The 13587-nt window shown below is 53.8% G+C and overlaps 1 protein-coding gene across 13 annotated transcripts in view; it reads right to left on the minus strand.

The window, feature by feature from the left end:
• The window catches only part of LOC146789924 (ATP-binding cassette sub-family F member 2), a 1015916-nt gene that overhangs the window by 310378 nt on the left and 691951 nt on the right, over positions 1-13587 (minus strand). For 12 of the 13 annotated variants that reach the window (XM_085628226.1, XM_085628232.1, XM_085628224.1 and 9 more), the window contains one exon: positions 9663-9791. The exons of the other annotated variant lie outside the window; for it this stretch is intronic. In XM_085628226.1, the coding sequence (XP_085484352.1) occupies positions 9663-9791 (129 nt within the window). The remainder of the gene's footprint in view (positions 1-9662; positions 9792-13587) is intronic. 13 annotated transcript variants of the gene reach the window in all.

A 13587-nucleotide genomic window follows, 5' to 3' on the forward strand; every position in this document is an offset into this window, starting at 1 on the left:
GATCCCTTATTAGAGTCTTTTGAGCAGGGTCTGGTGTGAACAGCTCTTCTGCTGGAAGTTGGTCTTTCGGTGCCTATTGTTTTGGTTCCGTAGACTTCTTTGGCGCCGACTCGGTGGTGGTTCTATGTTTTGGTTTGAAACCGTGCATTTTTTCAGTGGCCTGTGGAAATTGTTGTTTTTTCGGTTCCGAGGCTTTCCTTGGCTCAGAATCCGAACCCTTCGGGAGTGTTTTTTTGTTCGGCTCCGAATGTCTTTTCGTTGTCGACAAGTCAGTGCTTGCGGATTTTGGTGCAGTGTGCTTGGATGTGGAAGCAGCTGTCTGCACGGAGGAGGGCGGTTTCTTTTTCGGTGCTGGTGATTGTGTTTCAGTATCGACGGCAGGCTGACTCTAACCCGAGCAGCCTGAAGGTTTAGTAGGCTTCTTTGCCGGGGCCGAGGGCTGGGCATGGGAAGCAGTCTCTCGGTGTGCACCTGGGCCCGAAGGCGAAGGTGTGACCAAAGCCTTTTTCGATGGTGCAGGGAGGGGGGGTCGTGGTCTACGTTCTTGCTTATGACCCGCTGCACCGGAGTGATCTCTTCGACGTCAGTCATCGGGTTCCGAGGCGCTGATGAGGCCTTCTTCGACCCACTCTCGCTCCGGCACGTCGACGCCCTCTTAGAAGAGGTCGTCGGGGATCGATGTCGACGGGCGAACTATGACTCTTCGCGCGTGTCGGTCCCGAACGGTCTTCTTGGAGCGAAAAGAGGCACAAACTGGACAGTCTCTGGCCTTGTGCTCTGATGGAAGGCAGAGGTTACACACCTCATGTAGATCGGTGTGGGGAAACTTTGACCCACATTGAGGACACTTCTTGAACGGCGTCCTTTCCATGAGCCAGAAGCCAAGGTAGGCCCGAAGGCCTTGGTCGACGATTGGAATCGAGGACTTCGATTTGGAGAGATGCGCGACGATTAGGGTTCGCGATCGAGACATTACCATCGAAAGGGTGAAGGATTGCGCGTCGAAAGCTGAGTCGGTAACTGTTCCGAACTGGAGCGTGACAAACACATCCCTGCCCAATGGCGGAAAGAAACAATCTGAGGATGGAGCCAATGCCCATGTGCACTATAGTCCAAAGGAGGAGTGTGGGAGCCGGCCTCGTGGCGTGGTCCTGTTTCCCCGCGCTAAGCCGCACGAGGTCCCATGCACCTCGGGGCTCCTCCATTTTGGACTATACGTCACTCCACGTGACCACCTGCGTGACCCCGCTTCACCCGGCCTCTGTCCCAGCGAGGCCCGACATCAAGGCGCCAACCCCTGGCCCGGGGGATACTACGAGAACCCTTCCCACTCCCGGCGGAGGGCAGTATCGATGGGACCCCCAACCGTCCTTCCACACCTAGGTGCGATCGCCCCACAGCTCTCTGGGGCCTGGCGCCTCTCCTGCTGGGCGTCTGGCCGCTCCCTACTCGGCCTCTCCGCCCCCTCCGGGCGCAAGGGAACGGACATCAAAGGGCTCCAGTCCTATATCTGGGGCGACCCGACAACAGGACAGTAGTTGTATCCTGGAGTCAAGAGCCCTGCTGATCGGATCGCGGCTGACCCTACGGAAGAAGACTCACCTTGAACCCACCCTCTGAGCCCTGCTGACGACGTCGCGGCTCCACCGTGCTTAAAGACCTTCACGAACCTTTGGAGCCCTGCTGACGCTGTCGCGGCCCGACCTTGTTGAACATTACCATCAGAGCCCAGCTGACCTCGTCGCGGCTCGACCGAAGCGGACCTACCACCGGAGCCCTGCTGACTGTGTCGCGGCTCAACCTAAGCGGAACTGCCACCCGAGCCCTGCAGACGCCGTCGCGGCTCCCCACGTCCGAGCCGCTCTGAGACCAGCACTCAAGGTCTGGCGCAGAGCCCTCCCGTACCTGGTTGGTACTAAGACTGTCCCGCTACCCTATCCCCCTAACAGACATTGAGACTCTTATAGGATCCCTCGATCCCACTGTAAATATTGAACGTACTACTGCTGATAAAGAACCAAGTCACGCAACTGATATTGAGTCCTGTGTGGTGGTGTTACTGGGCCTAGTACGATCCTAGGAGAAAGACCTCCCCGAGGGGGCTTCTCAGCGGCGCTCGGCTATAACTTTGCGGTAGGAAGGTGCCCCGGAATAGTCCCTCCGACTACCCGGTGGTCCTCCCTCCAACATTTGGTGGCCAGCGACAGGATCCGAGCCAGACGCAATCGTACAGGCAAGTAACGCACCCACTACCTGACCAGACGGAAAAAGAAAAAGGGAACCATGGACGGCCAAGAAGCAACCGTGGCCGCAACCTTCCAGTTGGAAAAACTGGAAGAATACACCCACAAAGAACTAAAACAATTCTGCAAGGACAAAGGGATCCCAACCACAGGATTGGGCACCAAGGAGGAAATGCAGAAAGCCCTGAAAGCCTGGGCAGAACCCGAGACCACTCCACCCGAGCCGAAGGGACCTCGGCCCGGGACGGAAACCTGCCGACCCCAACCCCGACAGATGGGGAGCGAACCGTCCCAGAAACTAGCCTTTCCCACGAAGAAATACGAGAACGGGAGAGGGTCCGGACACACGAAATGGACCTCGCCCGACTCCGGCTGGACGGTGTGCTCCTACTTGCGGAGAAGAAGATAGTCTTGGAGCAACTACGGCTGCAAGAGGAAATCGAGGAAAAGAAACGGCATCGGGAACTAGAGGAGAGACGGATAACCCTCGAGCACGAGAGGAGCCTTAAGGAACTTGAACTAAAAGCTAAAACAGGGGAGACCAGCAACCCCGGAGCCCGGGACGCTCTGCCTCTGACCGAGCCAAAGGTTCACATCCCCAAGGATGTCGTCAAGGAGTACTATAAAAATGACGACATCCAGCAATGGTTCCGAGCGTACGAAGTAGCGATGACCTCCCATCGGGTACCCCGGAAGGATTGGGGTGCCGGCCTATGGGGGAGGTTCCTCAGCGAGGGCCGGGATACCCTGCTGCAACTCCCCGACGCGGTGATGACCTCATACGACCATATGAAAGAAGCCCTACTCACACGCTACGGACTATCAGCCGAGATGTACCGGCAACGCTTCCGAGACTGCAAGAAGCTCCCCGGTACCACATAGGTCGAATACGTGGACTTCTTCAGCCGAGCGTTGGAAGGATGGATAAAAGGAAGCAAGGTCACCTCATATAATGAACTGTTCGACCTCATTGTCTGGGAGCACCTCGCCAACAACTGCTTTGTTGAACTAAGGCAACACCTCCTGGACAGTAAACTGACCGAGCCCCGGAAGCTCGCCGCCGAAGCGGACCGATGGGTCAACACCCGGGTCCCTCGGAACCCCGTGGGGGACTACACACGGAGTACCACGGGACCTTCCCGCCAGCGAGGCAGCGGAGGGGGGTCCCACCGCAGTCGGGAATTCCCGGCCGGGCCGCCCAGAAGCCCGCCACGGGGTCAAGCCACCAACCACACTTCCGACCCAGGGCCGAAGGGGGACCCCTATCGGACGGCCTGGACCACGACCGACAGTGACCTGCTTCCGCTGTCAGCAGACCGGCCACTATGCGAGTGACCCGGCCTGCCCCGTGAACCGACGGAACGGGACCGCTGGGCCCCCTCCCCGACAAATAGCCGCCGCAGCCCTGGGGGAGGGAGAAGACGAGGAGGAAAACCACGACGACGGGTCCCCCGAGTGGGAACCAGCTGCCATTTCGCTTGTATGCCTGGGCTCCCGAGAAATGGTGCCCCGAGCCGCCATCCCAAGCAACACCCAGAAGTACCAACAGTGGGTCACCATCAATGGGCGACGGGCCGAGGCCCTCCGGGACACTGGGGCCAGTGTGACCGCTGTCCGCTGCCACCTGGTGACCCCCGAACAAATCCTGCCGCATGTCCTATGCCCTGTCCGAACCGCGGACAACACCGAGAGCATGTGCCGGATGGCCAGGATCCCCTTCGAGTGGGGAGGAGTGTCCGGCACCCTAAAAGTAACTGTCCGCGACGACACCCCGGTGGACTGCCTCCTGGGGAACGACCTAGAGAGCTCACCCTGGGCCCAGGTGGAACGCCGAGAGCATCTGGGGATGCTAGGACTACCCGAGTGGGCCTGCGCCACCACTCGGTCCATGACCGCCCAACCAGCCGCTGCCACGGCCGCCGACGGGCCCCGAACTATCACCCTCCTCCGGCACGGAGGAACCTGACGAGGAGGCCGGGCCCTCCGAACTTTCTCCCAACGGGGCCGCCCCCCTCAGCGAGATCCCCGAGCTGGCCCAGTGGCGCCACGACGGGGGCCCCACCCGCGAACAATTCCAGCAAGAGCAGAAGGCCTGCCCGTCCCTCGAGCGGGCCCCGACAGCAAGCGGCCGCCCAGGCTGCGGGGGACCCCACGGGAACCCACTGGGTCTATTGGGACAATGACTTGTTGTATAGCGAGCAGAAAGTAGCCGAACTAGGGGCCGGCCGGGTGCTGGTGGTCCCCCTCCGATTTCGAGAGTTCCTCCTGAACCTGGCACATTACGTGCCCCTCGCCGGACACCTCGGGCGGGACAAGACTTACAGCCGCCTAGTGACCCATTTCTATTGGCCCCGAATGAGAAGAGACGTGGACCAGCACTGCCGGTCCGGCCTGACCTGCCAAGCTAGCGGGAAGACTGGAGGACGAGTGAAAGCCCCCCTCCAACCATTTCCAGCCGTCCACACCCCGTTCGAACGGGTGGGAATCGACATCGTTGGGCCCCTCGACCCCCAAACCGCCCTGGGGCACCGCTTCATCCTGGTACAGGTCGACCACGCCACCCGGTACCCAGAGGCCGTCCCCCTCCGAACTGTGACAGCTCCAGTGGTGGGCCGGGCCCTGATGGGCATCTTCTCCAGGGTGGGGTTCCCCCGAGAAGTGGTGAGCGACAGGGGTACGAACTTTATTTCGAAGTACATGAGATCCCTCTGGCAACAATGTGGGGTCACCTATAAATTCACCACCCCTTACCACCCCCAGGGGAACGGACTGGTCGAGCGGTTCAACAGAACCCTGAAGGGGATGATCAAGGGCCTGGAAGAGCCCCTGAGGAGGAGATGGGATGTCCTGCTGCCCTGCCTCCTGTTCGCCTATCGGGAGGTACCACAGAAATCCCTGGGCTTCAGCCCCTTCGAACTATTGTATGGGCACCCCGTCCGAGGGCCCCTCAGCCTGGTCAAGGAGGGCTGGGAGGCGAACGTCCAAGATGCCCCCCCCGACGTCTACCGGTACCTCCTGACCCTGCGGAACCAGACTCGGAAGTTCCGGGCCCTGGCAGAAGCCAACCTCGAAGCCAGCCAAGAAGACATGAAGCGCTGGTATGACGAAAATGCCTCAGCCATCGAGTTCGAGCCGGGCCAGCAAGTCTGGGTCATGTCACCCGTGGACCCCTGCGCCCTGCAGGACAAGTGGACCGGGCCCTTCAAGGTAGTTGAGAGGAAGAGCCCCGTCACCTACCTGGTCGACATGGAGTCCCCGAGGAACCCCCTCCGGGTCCTGCACACCAACCGGCTCAAGCCCCACTTTGCCCGAACTGAACTAAGCCTACTGCTGGCTACCGACGATGGGGGCGAAAGTGACTCCGAGCCCCTACCAGACCTCCTGGGGTCCTCGGGCCAAGACGGCTCCTTGGAGGGCGTCCGCCTCTCCGCCACCCTGACACCAGAACAGCGCCATGATTGCCAGAAGCTGCTGCAACCTTTCGCTGCCCTCTTCTCTCTCACGCCCGGGGTGACCCCCTGGTGCGTCCACGACGTGGACACGGGGGACAGCCCCCCTGTACGACACCGCGCTTATCGAGTACCTGACCGAGTCCGAGCCTGCATACAGTCCGAGGTCGCCAAGATGCTCGCCCTCGGAGTCGAGCCTTCCAACAGCCCGTGGGCCAGCCCGGTAGTCTTGGTGACGAAGGCCGCCGCCCCCGGCACTGCCCCCGAACTCAGATTTTGTGTCGACTACCGGGGCCTGAACGCAGTCACCAAGACCGATGCCCACCCCTTGCCACGAGCTGATCGATCGCTTAGGGGCCGCCCGCTACCTAAGCACCTTTGATCTCACCGCTGGGTACTGGCAGATCAAGCTCACTCCCGGCGCCCAATAACGATCAGCCTTTTCCACCCCCGATGGGCACTACCACTTTCAGGTAATGCCCTTCGGTATGAAGAACGCCCCAGCGACCTTTCAGAGGCTAGTAAACAAGGTCCTGGCCGGACTAGAAGCCTTCAGCGCGGCCTACCTCGACGACATTGCTGTCTTCAGCGACCACTGGGCCGCGCACCTAGGGCACCTTGGGGAAGTCCTGGCCGCTCTCCAAAGGGCCGGGCTCACAATTAAGGCCAGCAAATGCCAGATCGGTCAATGATCTGTGACCTATCTGGGCCACCAGGTGGGGAGTGGCCAGGTGGCGCCCCTCCAGTTAAAGGTCGATGCCATCCAGGCGTGGGAGCCCCCCGCAACCCAAACCGCTGTCCGGGCCTTCTTAGGCCTCACAGGCTACTACCGGCGATTTATTAAAGATTATGGCAGCATTGTGGGGCCCCTTACGGAGCTCACTTCCAAGAAACAGCCCAAGGCGGTGCACTGTACGCCCCGCTGTCAGACCGCTTTTGAAGCCCTCAAGGCGGCCATGTGTGCTGCCCCTGTGCTACAGGCCCCTGACTACAGCAAGGAATTTGTGGTGCAGACCGATGCATCAGAGTACGGGGTCGGGGCGGTCCTCTCCCAGATGGACGCCGAGGGCCTCGACCGACCTGTGGCCTTTATCAGCCGCCGACTGCTGCCACGGGAATAAAGGTGGAGCACCATCGAGCGGGAAGCCTTCGCTGTGGTATGGGCTCTCAAGAAGCTCCGGCCCTACCTTTTCGGCACCCACTTCAAAGTCCAAACTGACCACCGGCCCTTGCGGTGGCTAATGCAAATGCGGGGCGAGAACCCCAAGCTGTTGCGATGGTCCATCTCGCTGCAAGGGATGGACTTCACCGTGGAGCACCGGCCCGGCAACGACCACGCCAATGCTGACGGCCTGTCCAGATTCTTCCGCCTCGGCGAGGAGAACCCCCAAGGAGATGGATGACTCTCCCTGCCTTCAGCTGGGGGGGACGCATGTGGGAGCCGGCCTCGTGGCGTGGTCCTGTTTCCCCACGCTAAGCCGCACGAGGTCCCATGCACCTCGGGGCTCCTCCATTTTGGACTATACGTCACTCCACGTGACCACCTGCGTGACTCCGCTTCACCCGGCCTCTGTCCCAGCGAGGCCCGACATCAAGGCGCCAACCCCTGGCCCGGGGGATACTACGAGAACCCTTCCCACTCCCAGCAGAGGGCAGTATCGATGGGACCCCCAACCGTCCTTCCACACCTAGGTGCGATCGCCCCACAGCTCTCTGGGGCCTGGCGCCTCTCCTGCTGGGCGTCTGGTCGCTCCCCACTCGGCCTCTCCGCCCCCTCCGGGCGCAAGGGTCCGGACATCAAAGGGCTCCAGTCCTATATCTGGGGCGACCCGACAACAGGACAGTAGTTGTATCCTGGAGTCAAGAGCCCTGCTGATCGGATCGCGGCTGACCCTACGGAAGAAGACTCACCTTGAACCCACCCTCTGAGCCCTGCTGACGACGTCGCGGCTCCACCGTGCTTAAAGACCTTCACGAACCTTTGGAGCCCTGCTGACGCTGTCGCGGCCCGACCTTGTTGAACATTACCATCAGAGCCCAGCTGACCTCGTCGCGGCTCGACCGAAGCGGACCTACCACCGGAGCCCTGCTGACTGTGTCGCGGCTCAACCTAAGCGGAACTGCCACCCGAGCCCTGCAGACGCCGTCGCGGCTCCCCACGTCCGAGCCGCTCTGAGACCAGCACTCAAGGTCTGGCGCAGAGCCCTCCCGTACCTGGTTGGTACTAAGACTGTCCCGCTACCCTATCCCCCTAACAGACATTGAGACTCTTATAGGATCCCTCGATCCCACTGTAAATATTGAACGTACTACTGCTGATAAAGAACCAAGTCACGCAACTGATATTGAGTCCTGTGTGATGGTGTTACTGGGCCTAGTACGATCCTAGGAGAAAGACCTCCCCGAGGGGGCTTCTCAGCGGCGCTCGGCTATAACTTTGCGGTAGGAAGGTGCCCCGGAATAGTCCCTCCGACTACCCGGTGGTCCTCCCTCCAACAAGGAGTCACCTATCCCGTGACTTCCAAAGACTTTTCCAGGACAAAAACAAGTGCAAACATCCGGGCCCAACACCAGATGGCGATCTGTGCTAAGTGCGTGATCTGCAGCTCATATGCCTCGAACATAAAACAGCATATTTTTTTAAACAAAACAATTGGCCTAGAGTTCAGTTCTAGAGTGTGTGAGACCATTGCTGAGTGTGTACATCAAATGCTTTACACAGTCCTCTGATACTGCCTTACTGCTGGACCAATCTACCACTTTAGAGAGTAAGGTTCTATATAACTTTAACCTCTGGAGACTCTTGGACTCTATACACACTGTACCTCACTTTGGTACAGTATATATAGAGCCAGTTTCTTACAGCTATATCCTGCCAATGCGGAAGGTATAAACTCAGCCTTATGCAGACAGGTGTTGGGTGATCAGGGGGAGGGGTGGGGGTGCAAGGAAAGGGAATCTTTGCTATGTGTTACAGGTCCCACTACCTTAGACCCCACTGCCTTGGCCACTGTCACAAGGGACTCCTCATAAGTATTGTCCATGCAGTTCTGACTACTGTCCCTGAAGAAATGGCCACTACTGTTGAAGGGTGGCCTGAGGAACTATGACCTAAATTTGGCGCAGGTGGTGTGTGCCACCCTACAGAATCCAGGCATTAATTGTTAATGCAGAGGGCTGTCCCCCAAATCCAACTATGGATATCGTAGAGGATTTCTCCATCAAACTATAGCCAATGCAGTGTTGTTGGATCTCCTATTTGGAACTGACAAGACACCTCAGACCCAATTCCTCACCTTGCACACCCAAACCCCTCAACACTAATAGGAGTCTAAGCTCCAACTTATTCAAATTAGCACACCGGAAAGAGACTAAGAATCCGGTTGCTGCATTTCTGCAAAGTGTGCCGAAGATCACAGTCTTTGACCAATTTGTTGTACACACCAAACCAGGTGCTCTTGGGTGGTCCTATGGAAGACACAGGATACAGACCTGATGCTGGTGTGACCACTAGAATACTGCAAGGGCAATACTTAAACAGCGTTGTCAACACCAAACTGATCTTTCTCATGCAACCTAGCCCTGGACTCTTCTGAGGACTATTCTGAAGCGGCCAGGACTCCCTGGCAATTCTCAAGTCATGGCAGAAGGTCTTACTTTCAAGATTTTAAGTAGCCAAAGCAGTTCAGTGTACAGCAGTAAAAGGACCATCAAAACATGGCAGAATCAGACGGCCAGGTAGGGGGTTTAAATCAGGAGTAGGGTCTTTACACATTTGTGCATTATGGATTCAAGAGTACTCCACAGCTAAAACTCTGCCTTCAAAGAAAAGCTTATAGCCTACTGAGCTCAACAGTAGACAGCAGAAGTGGGCACAACATGTGAAATACAGTCACACACTCCCAAACATGTTTTTTCTGCAAGCCAACTTCAGCTTCTAGTCTTTCGCAGTTTTCCTTGGAGTTCTCACCTGCTGTTTCCCTGTGAGCCCATATCGGCCAATTATCTTTCTCATCTCCTCCTTCTCTTTAATCTCAGGGTAACATTTCATCATGTACTCCAGAGGAGAAAGATCAAGTTCCAGCTGTTCCTGTAAGTGCTGTGGATGAAAAATTTTAACATTTTAGAAAAGCACTGCATACTGTCAGAAGTAGCCAATGTATCTGAAAGAAATCCACAGAGAATATTGATGGGAAGAAAATGGAATTCCACCCAAGACATAGTATTAAGCATTTGTCAAAGAGGTTTCACACAAGTCTACAGATACGTAAAAACATACTACATGCAACTATTCAGAAACAAAAGACCTTTATAAACATTTTGAAATTAGACCAAGAAAGGAGAAACTTCTGGAAATGCAGACTGGAGTCATGTTGCATTAAGAAAAGAGTTCTCACTAGACAATACGTCTATTTTAAGATAATGAGAAGCTCAAGTGCTGGTTTGCGTTTCATGTACCTAGAGCATTGCTGTTTGCCATCCAAGGGTGTGAAAAATGAAAAGTCGTCACCCATAACTAGGTAAAAAAAGACTTGCTACAATATTAATTTGTTTAGCCCCTCGACTCTTACAAACCAAAGTTCTCTCAAACAGTGGCTTCATAAAGCACAAAAATTCACTTTTTAATAATGTAGCAAGACTAACAAGCATTTGCAATGCAATAGGTCTCGCATTAGGAAGAGTTAAAGCTATTGGCCTTGCAAATGTTAATACAATTTATGTATCTTTTGTTACAAGTAACAAATAAATGAAAGCCATTGTTATTTAAAATGGCAATCGCTCCTCGCATGTAAATGCAACACCTATTTCCTTTGAAAGAAGTGAGTCTATGAGAGTGAGTCTGTGAGAGTGTGGCAATTAGTGAGTCAGCGAGAGTGAGCCAATGAGTCAATTAGTGATGGTGAGTTAGTGCGAATGAGTCAATTAGCGAGAGTGAGTCAGTGAGTCAATTAGTGATCGAGAGTGAGTCTGTGAGAGTGAGTCAATTAGGGAGTGAGTTAGTGAGAGTGAGTCAATTAGCGTGAGAGTGACTCAGTGAGAGTGAGTCAATTAGTGAGAGAGTGACTTAGTGAGAGTGAGTCAATTAGTGAGCAAGTGACCCAGTGAGAGTGATCATTTAGTGAGAGAGTGAGTGAGTCAGTGCGAGTGAGTCTATTAGTGAGTCTTTGAGAGTGAGTCAATTAGTGAGTGTGTCAGTGAGAGTGAGTCAATTCGTGAGAGTGTGTCAGTGAGAGTGAGTCAATTAGTGAGTCAGTGAGAGTGAGCCAGTGAGAGAGGCAATTAGTGAGAGAGTGAGTCAATTAGTGAGAGTGATTCAGTGAGAGTGAGTCAATTAGTGAGTCATTGAGAGTGAGTCAATTAGTGAGTGAGGCAGTGAGAGCGAGTTAGTGTGTGAGTCAATTAGTGAGTCAGTGCGAGTGAGTCAGTGAGAGTGAGTGTGAGAGTGTGGCAATCAGTGAGAGAGTGACTCAGTGAGTGAGTAAATTTGTGAGCAAGTGAGCCAGTGAGAGTGAGTTAATTAGTGAGAGAGAGTAAGGCAGTGCGAGTGAGTCAATCAGTGAGTCATTGAGAGTGAGTCAATTAGCGAGAGTGTCTGTGAGAGTGAGTGTGAGTGTGGCAATTAGCGAGAGAGTGACTGAGTCAATTAGTGAGTGAGTCAGTGAGTGAGTCATGAGAGAGAGTGAGTCATGAGAGAGTGAGTCAGTGAGAGTGAGTTAATTAGTGAGAGAGTCAGAGTGAGTCGAAAAGTGAGTGAGAGTGAGTCAAATTGTGAGTCATTGAGAGTGAGTCAATTAGTGAGTGTGTCAGTGAGAGTGAGTCAATTAGTGAGTGTGCCAGTGAGAGTGTCAGTGAGTGAGTTAATTAGTGAGTCCGTGAGTGTAAGTGAGAGACTGATCCAGTGAGAGTGAGTCAATTAGTGAGGGAGTCAGTGAGAGTGAGTCAATTAGTGAGAGTGAGTTAGTGAGAGTGAGTCATGAGGGAGAGAGTGAGTCAGTGAGAGTGAGTCAATTAGTGAGTTAGTGAGAGTGAGTCAATTAGTGAGATTGAGTCAGTGAGAGTGAGTCATGAGAGTCAGTGAGAGTGAGTCAATTAGTGAGAGAGTGACTCAGTGCGAGTGAGTAAATTTGTGAGCAAGTGAGCCAGTGAGAGTGAGTCAATTATTGAGAGAGAGTCAGTGAGAGTGAGTCAATTAGTGAGTCAATGAGTGTGAGTCAATTAGTGAGAGAGTGAGTCATTGAGAGTGAGTCTATGAGTGAGTCTGAGTGAGAGGCAATTAGTGAGAGAGTGAGTCAATTAGTGAGAGTGACTCAGTGAGTGAGTCAATTAGCGAGTGAGTGACTCAGTGAGAGTGAGTCAATTAGTGAGAGACCGAGTCAGAGTGAGTCGAATAGTGAGAGAGAGTGAGAGTGAATCAATTAGCGAATTATTAATATTGAGTCAATTAGTGAGTGTGTGAAAGTGAGCCAATGAGTGAGTGAGTCAGCGAGAGTGAGCCAATGAGTCAATTAGTGATGGTGAGTTAGTGCGAATGAGTCAATTAGCGAGAGTGAGTCAGTGAGTCAATTAGTGATAGAGAGTGAGTCTGTGAGAGTGAGTCAATTGGGGAGTGAGTTAGTGAGAGTGAGTCAATTATCGTGAGAGTGACTCAATTAGTGAGAGTGACGTAGAGAGAGTGAGTCAATTAGTGAGAGAGTGACTCAGTGAGTGAGTCAATCAGCGAGTGAGTCATTGAGAGTGAGTCAATTAGTGACAGTGAGTTAGTGAGAGTGAGTAATGAGAGAGAGAGTGAGTGAGTGAGTCAGTGAGTGAGTCAATTAGTGAGAGTGACTCAGTGCGAGTGAGTAAATTTGTGAGCAAGTGAGCCAGTGAGTGAGTTAATTAGTGAGAGAGAGTAAGGCAGTGCGAGTGAGTCAATCAGTGAGTCATTGAGAGTGAGTCAATTAGCGAGAGTGTCTGTGAGAGTGAGTGTGGCAATTAGCGAGAGAGTGACTGAGTCAATTAGTGAGTGAGTCAGTGAGTGAGTCATGAGAGAGAGTGAGTCATGAGAGAGTGAGTCAGTGAGAGTGAGTTAATTAGTGAGAGAGTCAGAGTGAGTCGAAAAGTGAGTGAGAGTGAGTGAGTCAAATTGTGAGTCATTGAGAGTGAGTCAATTAGTGAGTGTGTCAGTGAGAGTGAGTCAATTAGTGAGTGTGCCAGTGAGAGTGTCAGTGAGTGAGTTAATTAGTGAGTCCGTGAGTGTAAGTGAGAGACTGATCCAGTGAGAGTGAGTCAATTAGTGAGGGAGTCAGTGAGAGTGAGTCAATTAGTGAGAGTGAGTTAGTGAGAGTGAGTCATGAGGGAGAGAGTGAGTCAGTGAGAGTGAGTCAATTAGTGAGTTAGTGAGAGTGAGTCAATTAGTGAGATTGAGTCAGTGAGAGTGAGTCATGAGAGTCAGTGAGAGTGAGTCAATTAGTGAGAGAGTGACTCAGTGCGAGTGAGTAAATTTGTGAGCAAGTGAGCCAGTGAGAGTGAGTCAATTATTGAGAGAGAGTCAGTGAGAGTGAGTCAATTAGTGAGTCAATGAGTGTGAGTCAATTAGTGAGAGAGTGAGTCATTGAGAGTGAGTCTATGAGTGAGTCTGAGTGAGGCAATTAGTGAGAGAGTGAGTCAATTAGTGAGAGTGACTCAGTGAGTGAGTCAATTAGCGAGTGAGTGACTCAGTGAGAGTGAGTCAATTAGTGAGAGACCGAGTCAGAGTGAGTCGAATAGTGAGAGAGAGTGAGAGTGAATCAATTAGCGAATTATTAATATTGAGTCAATTAGTGAGTGTGTGAAAGTGAGCCAATGAGTGAGTGAGTCAGCGAGAGTGAGCCAATGAGTCAATTAGTGATGGTGAGTTAGTGCGAATGAGTCAA

Source organism: Triturus cristatus, chromosome 10 (assembly GCF_964204655.1).
Source record: "Triturus cristatus chromosome 10, aTriCri1.1, whole genome shotgun sequence".
Classification (NCBI taxonomy): Eukaryota; Metazoa; Chordata; class Amphibia; order Caudata; family Salamandridae; genus Triturus; species Triturus cristatus.